This window comes from Fistularia commersonii, chromosome 1, assembly GCF_037954325.1.
Source record: "Fistularia commersonii isolate RoL2024-O1a breed Wild chromosome 1, RoL_Fcom_v1.0, whole genome shotgun sequence".
Taxonomy (NCBI): Eukaryota; Metazoa; Chordata; class Actinopteri; order Syngnathiformes; family Fistulariidae; genus Fistularia; species Fistularia commersonii.
Window position 1 is genome coordinate 27911533 of NC_141284.1, and position 20017 is coordinate 27931549.

At 39.4% G+C, this 20017-nt stretch overlaps 2 protein-coding genes across 2 annotated transcripts; one reads left to right on the forward strand and one right to left on the reverse strand.

Moving 5' to 3' along the window:
- Positions 1-692: 692 nt before the first annotated feature.
- Positions 693-12030, reverse strand: gmfb (glia maturation factor, beta). The gene is made up of 7 exons (XM_086158342.1): positions 11961-12030; positions 9044-9140; positions 6012-6061; positions 5466-5515; positions 5143-5225; positions 4954-5027; positions 693-4809 (listed from the first exon to the last, which is right to left on the reverse strand). The coding sequence occupies exons 1-7, from the start codon at positions 11961-11963 to the stop codon at positions 4738-4740; spliced, it is 429 nt and encodes a 142-aa protein (XP_086014468.1). The 5' UTR covers positions 11964-12030; the 3' UTR covers positions 693-4737.
- A 930-nt stretch (positions 12031-12960) lies between these two features.
- On the forward strand, positions 12961-19676 carry lgals3a (lectin, galactoside binding soluble 3a). The gene is made up of 6 exons (XM_086158246.1): positions 12961-13103; positions 13465-13482; positions 13607-14311; positions 15712-15800; positions 16370-16526; positions 18318-19676. Exons 2-6 carry the CDS (start codon positions 13468-13470, stop codon positions 18471-18473), a joined length of 1122 nt encoding a protein of 373 aa, XP_086014372.1. The 5' UTR covers positions 12961-13103; positions 13465-13467; the 3' UTR covers positions 18474-19676.
- The last annotated feature ends 341 nt before the right edge of the window (positions 19677-20017 follow it).

Consider the following 20017-nt stretch of genomic DNA (forward strand, 5'->3'; position numbering starts at 1 on the left):
TCTGGCTGAGATTGTTGGGTCATGGACGGAGGAGAGATAGTGAATATATTGGGAGACTGATGCTGGAATTGAGAGGTCAAGAAAAATACCAAAGGGAAGATTTATGAATGTAGTGAGAGAGGATATGAAGGTAGAGTTAGATGGAGAGGGTTGATTCACTGTGGAGACGCCTGAAGGGAAAAACCCAAAGGAGAAGGTAAATGTGTCAGCCTAATTTCCAACTGTTGTCTCTGTGGATTAACGTCATTAGCCATTATCCAAAAACAATATAAAAAGACGGCAAGTTTCAAAGTGTTTCAATGTGAGTTAGAGCCAAAAAGAATTGATTAATGGAGGCGTCAATAAAATTTAGATATTAAAAACCAGATGTAGCAGACAACTCAGAACATTATATATCTATACACTCGGGAGTGGATCGTGAATAAATCTGGGTTAAGTTGTATTATTCTGACATGCACTATTCCTGAAAAATACAAATCCAGCTTTCTCTGCAGTTTTATTGAAATTAAGTGATATCGATTACATTTGTGTGATTCCTGAATCTTGAAAGGGTGCCTCTGTGTCAGTTTGTGTGTGTGTGTAAAACAAAATAAAACAAACAATAGTGACTTCACATTAAAGAAAACACTAAGAATTAACTTGAAAAGCTGCATCACATAAATAGTTTCCATAAAAATCTCAGGACAGAGGGGTAAACATCACTGACATTTTATTTGGACAATAGGAGACAATATAGACGCTTTATAAAGTATGGAAAATACAAATATCTCAAGTTTCACTGATGCCACGAGGCAGCTGGTTATGATATATGTCTCAGGTGTGTATTCATTAAAAAAGGAAAAGTCAGGATTTACTCAGAGGACACCAAAGAGCTAAATAACACATTTGCATTGAAGAGAGAAAATACCAATATATAACAAATTCACCTCATAGGAGAGAGAGCTAACAGACCACAGGACAAAAAAAAAACAAAAACAATTACAAGCCTAAACTAAAGGGGCTCTGATCTTAATAGATATTTTATTCAGGTCTTTCTCGTTGTTGTCGTAGAAATACACGAAGGAATCAGCAGTCTATCAATTTCCATGAAAATATAGAGGTGCAGTATTTCAGATTTCAGTCAGAATGCAGCGGAGAACAAATTATAATCGAATAATTATTAAATCAATATTGTTTTTGTCCAGGAAAGAAAGTGTGCAACGGAGCAGCAAACTGATGAATGAGTCATTAGAAAGCTTATGTCAGGACGACAAAGTGTACAGAGAGCCATTAAAGCACGCTCTGCTTTCACAGTAGCTCTCTACATCTTAAGAGGTTTAGGGATTTCCCTTCAAAAGAAGCCAAACATGTTCATTTTCCACATCAAAACCAGTACATTGCACATATTTCAAACAAAATACAAATGTTAGCCTGTATTGCTTTAATATAAAACTTGCTTGGCTGTGTGTTTTTCAAAATTTTACAATTTTTTTTTTTTTGAAAGAATTTGCAGTTCTAAGGATAATAAAAAGGTAACCCTCCAAAGTTTGTGTACAAATTCATTTCAAGTATGACCAGAGGCCATGAAGATGAAAGAATCAACCATGTGAGCTGTTCCTCTGCAAACAGCAGCAAAATACTGGCAAACTGCAAGCTGCATATCTTCCCTTCAGCATCACACAGAGACACTTGGCATCCCATAATATTGTCCTAAACCTGTTCTGTAGAGCCTGACCAATGACCAAGGGTTATACCGGCCGACGTCAGTGTAGAATGAAAACATCCAAAATATTTTCCGAAGCTCCTTTAATTTACATCCGCAAAACCTGGCGGTTAAACAACTTTTCATCTTGACACCCTGTCAGTTTCCAGTCCAGTTTGCCTTTAATTTCAAGCTAAGAGGTTACATCTGTCCTATTTGTATTGTTAAATAAAGGTCTGTTTACGCAGGTTCTTACAGACAGTTTCAACTGTTACTGTCTCTACTATGACCATCTTTTAACTCGGGTTAATCATCAGGCAATTTATGAATATTTCAACTGGTATCGCCTAAAGAAATCCAATATTGATTGGGCTCTACTCTGTAGACACATCCATCTTATTTTGTTAGTTTTAATTTTGACAAGGATTACTTATAGTATGATTGCCCCCTCCACCCAAAATTGAAAGTTCTGGTATCAAAAAAGACAGATCAGGGTCGACAATAAAATGATTACGATCTAACTGAATTTTTTTCCCCCCTCAAATCATTTTTTTTTTCAGAAATGTTATTTGGCTGGGTAATTATTTTTTTTTGGCTTGGTGACAAACAACAGACATAGAAAGGCATTTATAAGGTCGACTTAGTACAAAAGAAAATAGGTGGCACTCTCCTTTCCTCGGAGGAGTAAATGTGCCACAAGCTGTCTGAACGTATCAATAACTGGAAGAGTCTCACTAAGAGAAAGCTGTCATTGGGAAAAGTTTACAATTGTTTTTCTTTATTGGGTCAAACTGTTTTTAAAGCTGGTATTAAACCCCAGCTACTAATAAAAATGGAGGGTTTCCCCTTTTATTAGCAGAAGTAACATGTACAATATTCTTAATGGATTTTAGGTACATTTTATGTATCCTTTGAAAATATCCTTTCGGAATTGTTAAAACTATTTTAACATGCAGTTTCTGTTACTCAGAACAATATAATTCAGGAAAAATTAAGGGTAAATTTCATGAATTATATTGCATTCATACAGTAACGTATTTTAGTTTGAAATGCTTTTTTTAATATTAAATGTGCAGTTTTCATTCCACATTCTAGCACAGTGGATGCAGGTCCAATAAGAGATTAAGTGCTGCACGTACTTACAGACTGCACGTGTTTGATATAAGATTGTGGCACTATGGAAGAGCTGATGCTACATTCAAAAAGACAAATAACATTTTTTAGCGTTTGAAATTAAAAAAAAAAGCAGTATTTTGGTCACACCCTGATCTGTATGGAAGATGAAAATTGCTCAGATTCGGTTTTTCACCCACATAATAAGCACAACTGGCATTTTGAGAAGTCCCAGCCGTCGCCCTCCAACCAGAAGGCTGTGACGACTGTGAAGCAAAGTGGCTTTACAAGAGAATTAAGTACGACATTCATAAACACTAGTAACAGTAATAGTTATAATGCACAACAGTAGCTGACAATCTCAATAAAGACACAATAACCCACTTATATAGAGTAGCCCAGTAGATTAAGAGGAGCAGACGGCGCTGCGCCGTGTGCAGTGTTTTTAAGACTGTCACCGTTATGAGAGACCAGAGTTTCTGGTAGAAACTGTCCAGTTTGGAATGTAATTGTGAGAGTATCCGTGTCAGAAGTGAGATGATGTCGTAACAAATACACAGGTCGAAGGCAGAGTGGGGTTTCTTAAACCCAGGATTTGCACCGTCTTTTGTGGTCGAGCAGGCGAGTCTGCGGCGATTCGGACAACAGAGAGCTACTACCGATCCGCTACGTTTGGTTCTGAGGAGCGCCGAGTAGAGCCCCACCGATAACTCGATCAGCTGATTTTAATTGGCAATATCAGCCTCATTCATATCGATAAGAAAATTGAAAAGTTGTCGTCCGATATTAAACATTTAAAGGTAAAAAAAAAAAAAAATTTGAATGCAAATAAAGATCTTTGTTGTGTCTGCATTCCCAACTGGACACTACTGAAGTCTAGATGTTGATATTTGATTGAGTGTGGGTTTCGACGTCAAAGTCAGGCCGTCTGATGTCAATCATTTGATTTAGATGCGGACGACAGCTTACGCTGAGTGTGTGCTAAGGTTAAGATTTTGCTTCCAAACTAGGCGGAAACGTCACTCAATCTTTAAAATGAACGTCCAGAGCAGCTGGATGCGTCACACAATTTAACAGCGTTGCACCCTGAAATTAAGTCATTTACCATTTAAATATGGCTCAAATAATAACCTTATTTATCACAATCTCCCAAAAAATTGGCTCAGAAGAAATCATTTGTCGGTCGGGGTTTAGTAATTATAGTTTGTCATGACTGAAATGTCCCCTTGAATTCACACTGAAGAAAACTAAAACACAACTCTGCGCTGGTCTGAATTGTGGCTGTTTCACATATTCTGGCAGGATGTTTGTTTTTCCACAACCAAAGGAACTATAAAGTGTACGCAACCCTAGGAACACTGGAAATAAAACTAAAAATAAAATAAATGATGGAGAGTCTAAAAAAAAAAAAAAAGGTGAAACTTAGGGAGGTTTACAGTTTGCAAAAAAAAAAAAGAAAGAGCACGATGAGTGTAAACTATGAAAGGAACTGAAAACTTGTTAAAATGCCTCAAAATTCTCCTGAGAGAACACACTTAGGAAGGGCGGATGATCCATTTCTGTCCACTGCAGGAGCCATGGGAGTGTTAATTCGATACACGCACACAAACACACACACACATACCTGGCACATGGAGAGATTGTACAGGAGACCAGATGAGACCCGTGTCAAACAGTGACGACGTTTTTGAGCCCCTGGCCGGTTGTGTTTTCCAGTCACACAAAGAGACCTGGTTCGAGGGCGTCTCGCGTGCTGAAAAACCCACCGAGCAGCAAAGGTGCTGAAGACCGAGCCAGACGGCGGCGGCGAACACTGTTTGAATCAGGTCTGCTACAAAGGAGAGGGGAATGTTGTGTGTTCTCCCTAAAACATGAGACAAAATTGCGCAATCCGGATCCTCCTCGCAAGCCCACCCCGACCCCTGGCGTGGATGGGGGCGACCCTAGCGGAAGAGCTTGAGTTTGTCTCGGAGCCAGTCCTCGCTGAGGTCCTCCGTGTTTCTGATCTCAAACACCTGAAAAATGAAGTTGAGTCGAAGGTTAAAAAAATACCTAGACAGTCGGGTTTCACTCGATCCGGCCATGATAAACTCTGAGTGACCCTCCATTTCTGATGAATTTATCAGCGCGAGTCGAAGTGCTGGGGAAAATTTACCCACCTTGGTCATTTCAACGGTTCGCACCAGTTTGATTTTGCTTCCAGCGTACATCATCTGCTGCTCTGGTCTGCAACCTTTCCAAACAAACAAACAAACAAACACAAAAACACACACACGGGTTGCAAACATGATCGTGATCAGCATGGATGTAATTCTTCAGTTTTCATGTGCGGCTATCGAGGTCCTTACCCAGAGGACTGGAGAAGATGAAGCAGAGAGGGTAAGACACGCGGCCATCGTCATGCGTGTACTTGTAACTGTAGACAATAAACGTTTCTGGTGCTAAGAACACTCAACGGCTGCCATATTTCAATATTCAACAAATATAAATTTGAATGTAACATGTAAATATACATTTCTAAAGTGGATTTATTCATTTGTTTCTGGCCACCAAGGGGGGCTCCCGTGAGTAACCTGACATGAATCAATGCAAACTACTTCTTGCTAATGTCAACACTACTTTATATTTTACCGAATTCGATGAGAAGAAAGCATTATAATTCAAAGGATATCTGGGCTGTCTCTCCGGCAGTTCATCTTTCAGATCGTCGAGGGAAATGTCCTGGAACCAGAGAGAGGCTCGTCATAAAGAGTTCAGTGGCCTCCATGTTACTGTGTCACATCATCGGTTGAACTCTATCTGGAGAAGTGGTTAACTTTTCTTGTCAATCAGCTGAGAAACAGCACAGTTTAAAACTACATTCAATTAAATAAACTGTCAGTGATTTATCCATTTTTTTTTTTGCACCGCTGAGAGAAATTTAAACAACTTTAACTGCACTTTTAAACCCAGTTGTTCCCAGCTATCTTAAGTCCACCTCATACTCTTATTACAGATTACTTGCAACTTTGAAGCGATCTATTGCGAAATTTCTAGGGCTCCCCTTATCAACTGATTAATGCTGTTATCAGAGATTAATATTTAAAAAAAAAAAAAGGATTTCAGGGGGAAACGTATTAGCAAAAATCTTAAAAAATATCCTAATGTTTAATTTTATTATTCTTCCAAAGCAATACTGAACGTAAACCCTTTATATCAACAGCTGTGGTTAACTTACATCATATTCCTCTTCCAGAATAACAAGTTGCTTTTCCTTATCGATCTTCACTGGGGGGGAAGAAACAGACACATGCATGTTAGAAATTTGAGGAAATGGTAAACAGAAGCAAAGACACACCAAACAGGCTTGGGTTAGAAACACACTCGTCATTTCACTGAACCGTCTCAGAGATGTGTGTGACACGCAAAGCGGCGTGACGCATCAACTTGTCACACGATGGCAACGACCCCTGTCTTTCGGGGCGCCCCCGGGTCGTCTACTCACAACTGGGCCCCTCAAGACGCCACCTGAGGGGAGGCGGTGAGGAAAACAGGAAGTGGGAACATTACGATAAGAGGGTCTTGAAAGATGAGAAAATCCTCGCCACCGAGTTACACAGTTGGCTTTTGTGTCTCCGCATGATCCAGCAGTCAGTTGGCAATCAAATAAATTGATTTTTAGATTAAACTGTAAATGGCATTCAAAAATACTTTAATTGCATGTCGGATAGACTGTACTTTTAGGGACGATTTATTGATGGGAATAAACGCTTGTCTCTGATTTGGATTTGACAAGAAGAGATTTGTGTTCATATGTTTAACATGGGTCCTGAAACGTTTGTAGAAATTTTGTGTAGAAAAATGTTTGTAGAATTTTTTTTTTAATTTAAAGTTTTGGATTTGCGAACTAAGCTCGGAAAGGAAAAATACAAAGACAAAATAAAACAAGTGATATACTGGGGGATTTGCAAACTATAGGTTATCGAAAAAATTAATCCACTTGTGAGAGAAACTTTGAATGCGGTTATAAATATTACAAAGAAAATAATTTTGTTTTTGCCCAGGGACATCATTTCAAAGACACGTCTTTTGAATATTTGTCATGTATGACAACATGACGTTTGGCCTACGAGTGTCATTTTTGGTTAAGACAGTTAAACGTAGATCATTTTAACGGTTTTGTACAAAAAAAAAAGTCAAACAAGAAGCATCAAACAGATATAATTTTGCATTTCATTCTGTAATGCCAGTGAACTTATGTAAGACCAGTTTATATCTTTCATTCAGCCTCCGTTTCGTGAGAATGCGGCGCTTATCCAATTTGGCAGTAGTGAAATTTTGATGCAGAGATGGTGAGGGATAAAGATTAATCTGCTTGTTTGAATCTCCAAACGTAGCACCTACTGCACTGGCGGGTGCTTCCCCCTGAGCATGTATACTGCAGCCGGTGCGCAGGTCACGTATGTTTACTGACAACACGGCTGTCGAGGACGACCACCGAAGCAGACCAGACAGGAGCTCCAACACCACGCGAGCCTGACATTTTGGAAACTATTTTGCAGAAGATAACGACAAGATTTAAACCGCTGACAAGCCTTTACTTAAAGATGATCTTAGTTTGGTCTCCAGACTGGAAATGAGTTTCCTGGTTCTGCTGGGGTAATAATATCAGCATCCAAGCACCTCTTATAGTCATTAAGCGACGTCTGCTGTGACTTTTCTCCGGCTCTGTGAAGAAGGTCAATTACCCTCATCTTTTCCTCCCCGTTTCTTCTGAAAATACAGAAATTTCAGGCTGAGGCTGTCAGTGAACAGCCAAGAGACCAACTACGTTTACATTGCGGTAAAGAAAACAGACATAAAGCATGTATAGCAAAAATCAATTTATAATTTACAGAAAAAATAGATGGTGTTCTTTCATACTGGTGTTCCTGCCGTTTTCTGAATTACAAGAACTTTGTTTTTCTTACAGTTTGTTTGTTTTGTTCTAATTTAAGTCACACATCAGATGAGACTCAAAAGCCACCAAGAATTAAAGCTGTGGCCATTAGTGAGTCCTCTGATCCAATGAAAACTGCACTTGTGACATAACTACAGCTCCACAACCCACTGCGAACGATAATCAATTACGGAGTCAATCCAAAATTAGTTGTTTTCCATTTCAACAATCTTGTTTCAGTGTTCTGTTTTTTAACGGTAATATGACGTTCATGCGAGTAGGCCTTTCCCATGGTTATTTCAGATTTTCAGCAGGATTTCGGGTCTCGTGGTCCTTTTCTATGATGGCATCACAAACAAAGCCTGTTTCTCTTCAAGTGATGCAGAACTCATATTGACTTTTAGCTTGGACTCAAAAAGAGACCATCACTGCCTGATCTGCCAGGAATGGTTACAGCTTTCTTTCCTGAATCACGTCTTGATGAAAACCAGGAGTTTTTTTTTTTTTGATGTTTCCACTGAATGATTATATGTTCCAGGGTCTAAAATATCACACTGCAGACCATTTGGTGAATTCTTTCTTGGCTGTTACAGTGCTTCACATGCATTCCTGGGTCAGCTGTATTAAACAAACAAGATATTCATTTGTTGGTTTTGGCGCTGTGACACTGTGGCGTCTGATACCTTTGACGCCTCGGACAGAAACCAGGTGAGCGTTAGTAGTCGCGTAGCCTAAATACAGAATTAGCTTTTGATAAAGAGTAACATGGATCATCTTTTCTAATATTGCAATGAGAGTGTGTGTCTTGGGGTTCCTTAAAGCACAGATATCACATGCTTCTTCACACATCTTGTGAAAGAGGCTGAAAGTCACAGAGTGGAGTGAAAAAAAAAAAAAAAAATCACAAATCGTTCCTGAAAACGTTTCGGTCAAAAAAAAAAAAGATAGGCAAAGCTGTCTCTGAATTTGGATTAATGTTTCCTCATTTGTTCGGGGATTAAAAGTGGTGACGCGTCCGCCCTCATTTGGACCAGCACAGCAGGAAGCGGCAACCAATCTGACCAGCTCTGAGTGTTAATGGTGAAGTATTGGCTTATGGCTTAGGCTTTACCCAGGGAGGCCACATTTTGGAAGGTGACCCAATTCCGGACACTGTCAAGGATTTTGGCAGAAAAACAACTGGCAGGGTTTCCATGATAAAAGCATTAGATGTCAAACCATAATGAAAACAAATGCATATTTCAATGTCCATGTTGTCTTTTTTTATTAGAGCTTGGATTCGGCTTTCCAAAAATCTGGAAGAAAGGGATGAGCGTGCAGTCGGGACTCACTGATGATCGCCGCGTTACTGGTCTCCTTACGGAAACGGAACTCCTTCAGCTTCTTCACCAAATCCTTGTCCACATCGCAAACCTCCAGTGACTCAGTCTGATTGAAAACAGAGATGCACAAATTCAAACTACAACAAATGTTGTGTGAAAAAGAATAAGACAATGTTTTGAAACATGCTAAAATCCTTCCGCTCTTTTGTACGGTATTACGATTAATAAAGATTTTTCCATGTTTTCTGGTTGAGTTTTAAAAAAATAAAAGATCAACAAGAATTAATGTATCTCACAAAAAAACAAAAAAACAAAACATGGATTAAGGATCTACTGAATAGTAGAATAGATGTGTTGTAAACATACTGTCATTTTAAATAGTATTAACTGTCATATGGTTTGTATTCTGGGGCAAAATGTCAGCAGTAAGTGTAAGCAGTTGTATGAAAATAGGAACACAAAACTATTCAATGTCCAAAATGATGGAGGAACGATGCAGGAAATTCAGAGCCAAGACCAATTTTAATACAATTGATCTGCTCTTGTCGAGTTCCATGTTTTCATATATTCCTTTGACTTCCAAATTCCAATGTCGCACTTAAAACCAACACATTACCAACTCCCAAATACATGAAAAGGTCACATTGGGGCTGGATGCTGACACCGCAAGATATGGGATTTAGGGTGGATAAACAACACAACCTTCAAAAATAACACAGCATCACCACTCACTGCCCTTTGTATGAGTGTCAGAGGCCCTGAAACTGGCGTCGAAATCAACACTTAACCGAACATCAACATCTGAAACAATTACAGATACAACATGATACTGCTCAATAGTCTGTGGCGACCAAACTTTATTGCTATTAGAACACACTATCTTGAAAAAAAAAACAAAAAAAAAACACGAACTGTTAGCCAAGCATAATTCATCATCTTCATACTGGGCTTATGAGAAAGATAATATGAATAGCTATAAAATGTTTCACGGAGAGAAATTAGTGTAAAAACCTGTGAGGAGAATTCAAGCTGATTGTAGTCAATAAAACAGCAGCTCGCACAAGGAATTGGTTTGATCCCCTTGTCAGGTCGGTGTTACATAACTCAGCCACAACCATGCAAACTCCTCCAGTCACAATTCTAAAATTACACCTTAAAGAACAGATGGCTGGTGGGAGTCAGGATTGCTCCGAGCTTAGGGGAAGATCTTGGGGGATTAAAAGAAAAGACTAGGGAGTTTGGAGTTTTTTGGGGGGGCTGGGTGTCTAGTATGGGAAGCTGAAAGCGGGATGGAAAGGAAGAGGATGAGATGCAGCCAGATGTTAAAAAAGGAAAATAAAAATATCAAGGTGCTAGCTTGCCAGCAAGGAAAAGAGCGACATGCAAACTTGCATGACAGCTTAATGTAGTTAAAAAAAAAAAAAAAAAAAAAAACTGGCGTGTGTCCGACAGATACAACAGTTAGGACACTTGGGAGCTGACATGCCACGCAGTGAGAGGGGAAAAATTGAAAATAGAAAAGAAAAAAAGAACAGAGGGAGAGAGGGAGTCGGGCTAACGGACAAGGAGATCCTCAGAACCCAGACATGTTGAGGCGCAGCACTTTTGGATGCCGCGACTACCGATCCAGAAAGGCCGGAAGCAAATTGTGTGGCTTCAAAATAAGACGAGAGAGCGGCTCCCTTCGTCCAGACGACTCTCGTACGCGTAAAACAACTGCATTTCTACAGACATGACGTTAAACCTTCTTAATGGCGTGTTGTTTTATTTTTATTGTTGGCTTGCTTTTGAACCACGCTGATCCACTTCACGCCCCAGTCGCTATTACACACGTCTCACTATTGGATACATTAGTATTCAAGGATTACAAGACTCATGATTTCTTTGCATACATATTTTCAGATGTAATCTTCTCTCTCTCAAAGTATACCTATCAATATTTCTACATATACATTGTATTTACTTCTACCTCGACAAAGTTTTTTGAGTGGGATGACAGTACAGGTTATTTAGATTTGCCATTAAATTACACTTGAATTTGGTTAATTCATGAATGAACTTCATTTTATCGGACAGCTCTATGGTTTCTAGAAGTCGGGATAACTATTTTTGTGCTGCCATGACTCCAAGTAATAGAAATATTTAGATCTGCATGTGATATGGTGCACATCCCACAAACAACTTCCTTCTCCTATTGTTGGGATTTTGTCTCTAACTCAGCTATCTAAATATCATTCTTGAATGCACAAGATTCAAAACAGCAAAAATCACCTGTAATTTAATCTTTAAAAAAAGTCACTCAGCATATCCAATTCTGTAGATTTGCATGTTACTTTACGCTATAACGGATTTTCTCCACTTTTGTCCAAGCTAAGATGGGAAATACTTTATTTATCCCCATAGGAGAAATTGTTTTATCACAGCAGCGCCACAGTGACGGTATCAATATATGTGAGTATAAATATAAGAGACAATTAAAATAAAGCAAACGGCATCCACCAATAAACAGACAACGAGTGAACAACAAGGATAAGAATAGACAACAGAATAAACAAAAAAGACAGCAAAGGTGAGAACCGACAACAAAAACGACAATGAATAAAGTAAAACTACAAATAAAACAGAAGCATGATTTAAATTGTGCTATATAACCATTTTTCAGCGCCTCCTTTTTATTTAATTTTGGAATCAACGGCCGGAAGACAACTACAGTAAGACTCGCTAACTTGACACATCCAATGCACGGAGGGTGGAACTCATGCTAGGCTAGCAGGCTAGCGCTAGCTAACCTGCGACTCCACTTTCTCTCCATAGTCCAAGGAATTCCGCTTTTGTTGCGACACACGACGGTTAAAAAGACACACACGCAAATGAATAAAAGCGAAAATGTTGACCGTTTGTTCACAAGCGGCGCCAGACAACTTACCATTGTAGTAGTTAGAAATCCCCTGAAGCGGCAGCGGCTACTCTGAACGGTGGAAACGCGTCCAATGTTTTTTTTTTCTGCCCGATCATCTTGTGACCGGGACGGCCAATCCCAAACCTTCGCCCCTCCTCTAAAAGTTGGCAATAAATCAGTGTCACTGCCCTTTCATTAATTTTAGCAACAATTGCTGTTTAAACCGAAATCTAAATCTGTTTAACATTCTGTTGCGCCGTGAAAAAAACATTTATTCATTGTCTTAAAATGACAGTGTGCGTCGGTTAGCCATTAGCAATGTAGCTAGAGAAAGAGTGCGAAACAGCAACGATCATTATTTTAGGATTTTGCTTTCATTTACTCACAAGATATGTAACATAAGAGCCAGATGGACATTAAACTGAACAAAACTTTTAAATCCTTCTTTTTTTGGAGTTTTGATACGTTCAATGTCCCGTTGAAAAACACCGAAATAGGTATAAATCGTTATCGTTAGTTGTTAAGCATAAAAGGGAAACATAGAATGAACGGATTCCTAATTGATTGTATATTTTTATCGCTATTTGTCAGACTCACAAACCCATATTTTGCCTTGCATTTAATCATTTGAATCCGAATTAAAGTTTGCCTTGTATTGCCTTTACATACAAATCACGTCTTTACTCTGTTTTTGTATCTCAGAATACTGATTAGAGATGTTTTAGTCAGCACTCTTTCATAAATAAAACAAAAAACAGTCAATGGTCAATGTTTAGATTATGGGTATCAAGGTTATTGTGGAAAGGAGTGCCCTGTGTGTAAGACGTCTGCTAAAGTTGATGTCACTTGATTTAGTTATTTTATGAAATATTGGCCCACGTATCATGACACTGAGCATTTTTCTTTCCTCCCATTAATTAAAAAAAAAACAAAAAACATTTTATTTACTTTTAAGAGGCTTTTCTTGTGCGTTTCCCCCTGGGCGCGTGCCCACTCTCATACATACGTCACTGACAGGGCGCGCCTCCTTATCAAGAGTTGTAGTTGTGAGTGCGGCTCGAGCTTGTAGTTCTAATTTAGCCTCGACGGGCTAAATTAGCAGGCTAACTGGCTTCCACGGCTGGATAAAAACACATACCGTCACTTGAGGAGTGCCCTTCGTCTGCTAAGGTTTGCGTGAAACCCTTTCTATTCTCCACTCTCACTTTTCTTGAATCACATTGGAGCTAAAATAACCAACCAAGCTAACCTTCCAGATATTTAGCTTCAGTTAGCTTGTCGCTGGTCAACTGTGTTTTTCCATAAAACTGGACATTTCCTTAAGTTGATAGCAAGAAAAGACAGCGTATCATCTCAACGGGTTTCGTCAAGCTATTTCGGGTTGGTCCGAGTGGATTTTGTTGGTCATCAGTCGAGGATGGAAACATTTGCGATTAGTCAGAGCCTCTGTGACACAAACATTTTACTGTCTTTGACAGGCTGGTAATGGTTGACTATTGGCTTTCATTAAATTTCTCCCTTTTTGTTTCAGGCCATGGCAGATTTCTCGGTGAGTGAACTAGCTAGTACTAGTCGTTCATTACATCATAGAGTTTGGGGAACGGGCTAGCCTGTACTGACTGTTAATCTGATTGCATACTGAGAGCTACTTTTCTTTTTTCCGTCCTCTTCAGCTGGCAGACGCCTTAGGAGATGACAGCCCGAGTCAGGCTAAAAAAATAGGAAACACCAACCCTACTAGCAACAATCCACCACCGTCAAATCCAGGATGGCCCGGTTCAGCGCCCGGAGCCCCAACTCAGCCCTCTGCCCCATGCGATTTCCCCGGTGGATCATCTGGTCCAGGGGCACCGGGCCAGTTTCCCTTCCCCTCCGGTCCCGGAGCGCCGGGGCAATATCCAGGACCCCCCTCTGCGCCTGGTAGTTTCCCCCCTGGTCCTGGGATACCTGGACAGTATCCTGCACCAGGGGCTCCAGGGCAGTTCCCGTCCAGTCCTGGAGCCCCTGGACAGTTCCCAGGTCATTACCCACCTGAAGGAGCTCCAGGTCAGCTACCCGGTGGCCCTGTTTCCTACCCAACTGGACCATTTCCCTCTGGCCCTGGAGCTCCTCCTGGGCCTTATCCAAATGTGCCTTTCCCAGGGAGTCAGCCAGGAGGAGGCAATGGGATGTATGGCCCAGGTGGTCCAGGTGGTTATCCCCCTCCTGCCGGTCCAGGTTCTTTCCCTGCCTTCCCCGCAGGAGGCTTCCCCCCCATTCCCCCTGGATCATGGGGACCACCTGCAGGTGGAGGCTTCCCCCCAGCTCCTGGCCATTATGGTCCCGGTCCTGGCCCGATGGGTCCGTATGGTAGCCCCGCTGCTCCAGGGGGCATGCTGGTGAGTGCAGCAACTTTTTGCAACTGAAACTTTGTTGCTTGCTTTCTGCTTTTTCTGGCTGTTTTTGCTTCAGTGTGCAGTGGAGACTCATGGTGTGTAAATGTTTGGCAACTTAGGTTGTAAATAACTACCTCAGTATATAAACTTAAATGCAGGGCTGGGCAATTAAGCAATATATTCACTGAATCACAGGAAACTGTCGTGAAATTTAAAACCTTCCTGCCACCTAGACCAAAAATTAAGAAATTCTGCAAAAAATATTGTGAAGTTCACCTCGTGAAATTGCAGAAAGTCTCAAAGTATTTGGGAAATTTCTCTGAAATGCAAAATTCACTAAATATATTGTAAGGAAACCATTACTTAAGATTAAAATAATCCCCTCCCCCCCCCAAAAAAAAAGCAAACACACAAGAAGGGAATTTTAAGAAAACGACCAGTCAGGAAAAATTATGTCTAGCTCTACTTAAAGCTCTACTTAAACTTATGAAAAAATATGCATTTTGTTTTTTATCCTCCTGCCTTTACTGCATTTTCTGCAGGATGCTTCAATTTTCTGCTTTCATTTGGACTATTTGTTGGATTCTGCTGGGGACAACATGAAGCAAGAATGATTTTAAAAATAAATGGAACTAGTCCTCAAAAATGTATTCTTGTCTTTCAGCCCCGATATTATCCACCATATAAATGAAAGCAATGAACTCAACTTTTCAGTCGGACAAGGACTTCACTTGAAGAATCAACACGTGGTTTGATTTAGTGCCATGATTTACTGAACACAGAGCAGAGTTGAGGGATGTGATGTTATTATTAAGTGCAATATGATATAATTACACTTGTGTTTACTTGTGTTGGCACCATTTTATAGTCATTCATAAAATCTCACCTTGATTACAATCTGTATCACTATTTTCACAGTCAATTTGTCAGCTTTTATAATTAAAAAGTCTCTTGTTTACCACAGTTTTGCTCTGAATTCGTGTATTTTTATTCATTTGGCAGTTGCTGTGTTTAAGTTTTAAAAATGTCAAGCTTCTCTTGCTACTTTTTTTCTGTCATTCATTAATTTGCTGTTAACACTGATCGTGCTGAATCAATAGGGCTTGGTTGGAGATGGAATGTGGATATGTTCGCAGTCTTGAATAAAAGTGCTTTCTCTGTTTCAGTACGTAAAGATGTAACTGCGTAATTACTGTTTTTTTTGTTGTTTTTTTTTTAAAATCATTTTGAACAATTGAATACTGAAATTTCTACTTCTGTCAAGGGCGCATGATCAAAAGGGTAACCTCTATTTGCATGTCCTTTTGTATGCCTAATATTTAACTCAGTTATACAGGAAAACTTCCTTTTGAAGTTGAAGGAAATATATTATCATGGTATAAAAAATTCAATCTTTCTTGCAGATGGTGCCCCATGATCTCCCATTGCACGCTGGAATCATGCCACGTCTTTTAATCACTATAGTTGGGGAGCCTCTTCCTGGTGCCGACCGGTAAGAACCCATCTGTTCTGCAGGCAGCGATGCTTCACTTTGAGGGAGAAATGTTACTCATCTGCCTAGATCCAGATCGAGTCCAAGTCATCATCTTCGCGGATTGTTAAACTCACATTCACCAGCACTCCTACACCTTTTTTTATTTTCCAGTCCAAGAATGGAAGATTAGAGAAAAAGCAAAAATGCCCTGGAAACATTTTGATTTCTGTTTCGTGTACAGTATGGGTGCAGGTGAAAAGTGTTTATTACAAAGAAGAAAGTGCTCGAAATTCCCTAAAAACAAGGAGTTTTTCTGTAAATAAATCAAAAATTGGCATGAAAAATAAAGAGAGGTACTTAAAAGTTGGTGGGGAAACAGAGCTGGAAAATGAAAAGCAAAAAAGAAATATACAAGAATTAACTTGAACTTACTGGAAAAAAGATTGTGAACCTTAACCTTTTGAAACTTTCAATACATGGAGGCTTTTGTTCCATAAAACAAAAATAAAAACTTAATGAAATGATCAGTAGTTGATTATTTACCAAACCTGGAGCCCTAATCATTTTTTTTTTTTTGCGTCTTCCAGGTTCCAGGTTGACTTCATCAGAGGCCCAGACGTCGTCTTTCATTTCAACCCCCGATTTAACGAGCAAACCATCGTCAGAAACTCCAACCTGGGAGGATGCTGGGGGCCCGAGGAGCGAGAAGGAGGGTTCCCGTTTGTACATGGCCAACGTTTCGAGGTAAAGCAATGCAAAAACTCAAACAAAAAAACAAAAACGCATGTTTCATGAGTAATTCGGTCAGACATGGGCCTCCCACTCATGTCACACCTCTGAGTGTGTGTTCACGCCTGACGTAACGATCCTGTGGGATTTTCAGGATTTTTTTTTTTTGTTTTTCAAAGGTTGATATTTGGAGTGAGCGAGGGGAAAAAAAAAAAAAAAAAAAAAAAAAAAACACATATTAACCCTTTCAAGACCTGTTTGGGTGCTTGTTCACAGATTTAGTCATTGCATCCTGTTTAAAATTGAACATCCTGTTTGAACTTGAGCGACACAGCAGTGCCCTGTCAATTACATGCTCTGAATGTCATTTTTTACAAATATCAGTCTTAAGAAGATTAGAGAAATTGCATACATAACGTAATCTCCCCCCAAATATCCCCCAAATTGTAAGACATTAATTAAAAGACTCTTCTTATGATGAGGAAAGAAGGTTTTTGTTGAGTTTGCATACTAGACGGTTTAGCTGAATGAATTCGATCCAGCGTCGTGTTGTTGTACTGGAGGCTGAATTTATCAAGGTTGTGTATCTGAAATTATTTTCCATGATATCAATTATTTCAGTTTCATATGAAACCCTGTTGTGGCATCAGCCTATCAACATCCTGGGAATTTTATGACCCGAGTGTGAGGGTTCGAACCTGCTCCAAGTTGTCGCAGATGGAGGGGAGGGGTTCCCTCTCACATGCATGTCCACTGAGTCATTCAAATAGGACATGGGTGTAACTCACCCACTGTGCACACACACACATACATGCACACACTTATCCATATGGGCTATCGTCCTCTGATCAGCGTTCACTCTCTTGAGATTCTTCGGCAGGGCTGTGACCATGTTGTGACTCAATCAAGCAAGACCAATGTCACAACCAGAGGATGTAACTGTGATTAAATAGTCCTGGTTCAGCAGGTTGTGTTCGAGGTCCCTTATTGATCTTCAACCAGATATGATGTGCAGCAGAGAAAGTTGTCACCCTCCACTTGTCAATTTTTCCAATGAAACTGACAGTAAAACTCCAGACAAAATGTTTTTTTTTAATAATATACAGTTATTCTTAGGACTCAACAGGGATTTGTTGCTTGTTTTCGCAGTAATGCTGAATAACAAGACAATATTCAGTAGTCATTTTCCAAATGTCTGTGTGTATTAGTACGTGCTTCGCTGGGGGAAAACAACAAAAATACTTTGATTGTATCTCCTGACAGGAGATCGAATGAGTCTTAACACTCCATTCAGTCTTTTGACACAAAATAGGTCCTGTTTCAGTTCATGTTTAATTATACATAATTCTATTAAAATAATTCAACATAAAGGGGAAATGTGTGTTTGCTTGGTGAAAACAGTGACAGATACAAAACCTTAGTATCCATCTAAGGTCCAATGTTTCAAACCGCCAGTTAATGAGTAAATTATTAGAAACTCCCAACTATAGCAGTATGTCGGTCCCAGAGCAGTAGGGTGGAGCTTCTGCAAGTGTTTTATTCACCAAAATCTAGATAAAGTTAAATTGTCTGACGATATTCAAGGAAATAACTCAAAATGTTTTGATTGCATGTACATTTAAAAAAAGAAGAATATTTGAAAGAAATAGTTCAATCAGTAGGGATTGAGTAAGGGAATGCATTGCTAAGAGAGAGAGGGAGGAATGTACATGCATTGGAAACCAATGCATATATCAAGAAAACCACAGAGAAAAACCAAGTGGAGCTTGAAACCTGAGTTCACTTATTGCCTGGATGTCCCCGCAGCTGAAGATCCTGGTGGAGGAGGACATGTTTAAGGTGGCAGTGGACGGCACCCACCTGCTGGAGTATGAGCACCGGGTGGGGGGGCTGGAGGAGGTGACCCTGCTGCGGGTGCAAGGAGACGTGATCCTCTACAGTGCTGCCCCAAGCATGATCTGATCCCAAGAGGTGGAAACCTCATCAAACCGAACCGCTGCTTTTGAAATGTGGATGCATTTGGCGGTATTTGCAATCTTTGCCCAGCTGGCACTTTTTCTTTCTTTCTTTTTTTTTTTTTTTTTTTTTTTTTTTAATATAATTTATCTCAGATTAACAGTTGGCACATAAATCCAGCTCTGCACAGTACAGTTTTTTTTTCTACTGGCATTCAATACAATTCCTCACATAACAAAATCTGAATACTGGTGAATTAAGAAAAACAATTTATATGATTATGTTAAGCGGGTAGAAATGTGTCCCAATTATTTCATACATCTTCCTTTAGTATGCTGTATTTTGTTCTGTCTTTGCTGGATTATCTACATCATGCTTAAGAAGAGTGGCCAGGGGCATCAAGTGGTTGAGACAAGGACTAGGTTTTCATATTATCAGAAATACTATTTTCCCATATTTTCTGTAGAAATGTACTGGAAGAGAGGCAAAGAGGTGGGAAAACAACACATGATCATGCTGAAATAATGCTGTGCATAATTCATGAAAAAGGAAAATATACAGGTCATTGATGCTGATTTATTGTCTGAAAGTCAGCAGAAAAGTGAAAACAGATCATCCCAAAACTGGGGTAAAAATCCCCAAGAAGTACCTGAAAAAAAATGAAATTAAAAAACAAGATGAAATAAATTTTGAAAATTAGAAAGAAATCATGATACAGCTGCATTCAGAAGCCTTTCTAAAGCTTTTTAACCAGCATTATATGATTTTTTTTACATGTAAAATGGGCAAAGGGCTCACACACACACTGGCCCATTTACAGGGTTTGTGTGTGGTTTATTTTTCTGTCTCGCCAATCAAGTGTGATCGGTGTGTATAATGCATGAAAGCATGATGCTGATACTTTTAGTTTAATTTCAGTGCTTAGTGATGCTCAAAGATTCTCTGGCCCGGTGGCTTAATTATGTATCTAGAATTTTATTTAAAGGTTTGCTTTTTTTTTTCTTGTCTTCAGTATTAAACCTCCAGGGCTCCTGTGGCTGGAGGCTCCCATCATGTTTTTTTAAAATGATTTCATGTTGAAGTCGAAACCTTATGGTTACAAGAACAGTTGAGGCTCAAATTAAAGTAAGATGGATGGACTCTAATTTGTTGCCAAAGATGACAGTATTTTGAAATGATGTGCTTATTAATAAAGTGGCCAAAAAAAGACTTCTGGGTTTAAAAGTGTACACTTTTCATTTGCTTCATATGCAACACAAACACTCTTTAACTGTCTAAATGGACAGAACTGATTCTTTCCGAAAAATCCGTTTTGATATTTTTTTTTTATTTTGACAGTCATTCATGACAAATTGGCATAAATTATTTCTACCAAACCCTGGAAACTTGAATACTTTGGAATACATTACAATATAACTTCATGGTGCATTGAATTATTTAGATTAGAACCAATGTATTGTGTGTTATTTTACGAGTTTGGGACTTGTCAAACAGTAAAGCAAACATGTTAAAAATTAGGTGGGGTGGAGGTCAGCCAAAAACTTAACATT

Coding starts and splice junctions, on each gene's coding strand:
- lgals3a (XM_086158246.1), top strand. Junction 14,312..15,711: donor CTGCTCCAGGGGGCATGCTG/GTGAGTGCAGCA, acceptor TCTTTCTTGCAG/ATGGTGCCCCATGATCTCCC. Junction 16,527..18,317: donor TACATGGCCAACGTTTCGAG/GTAAAGCAATGC, acceptor ATGTCCCCGCAG/CTGAAGATCCTGGTGGAGGA.
- gmfb (XM_086158342.1), bottom strand. Junction 5,516..6,011: donor TTCTGGAAGAGGAATATGAT/GTAAGTTAACCA, acceptor CTCTGGTTCCAG/GACATTTCCCTCGACGATCT. Junction 5,226..5,465: donor CTGCCGGAGAGACAGCCCAG/ATATCCTTTGAA, acceptor AGCACCAGAAAC/GTTTATTGTCTACAGTTACA.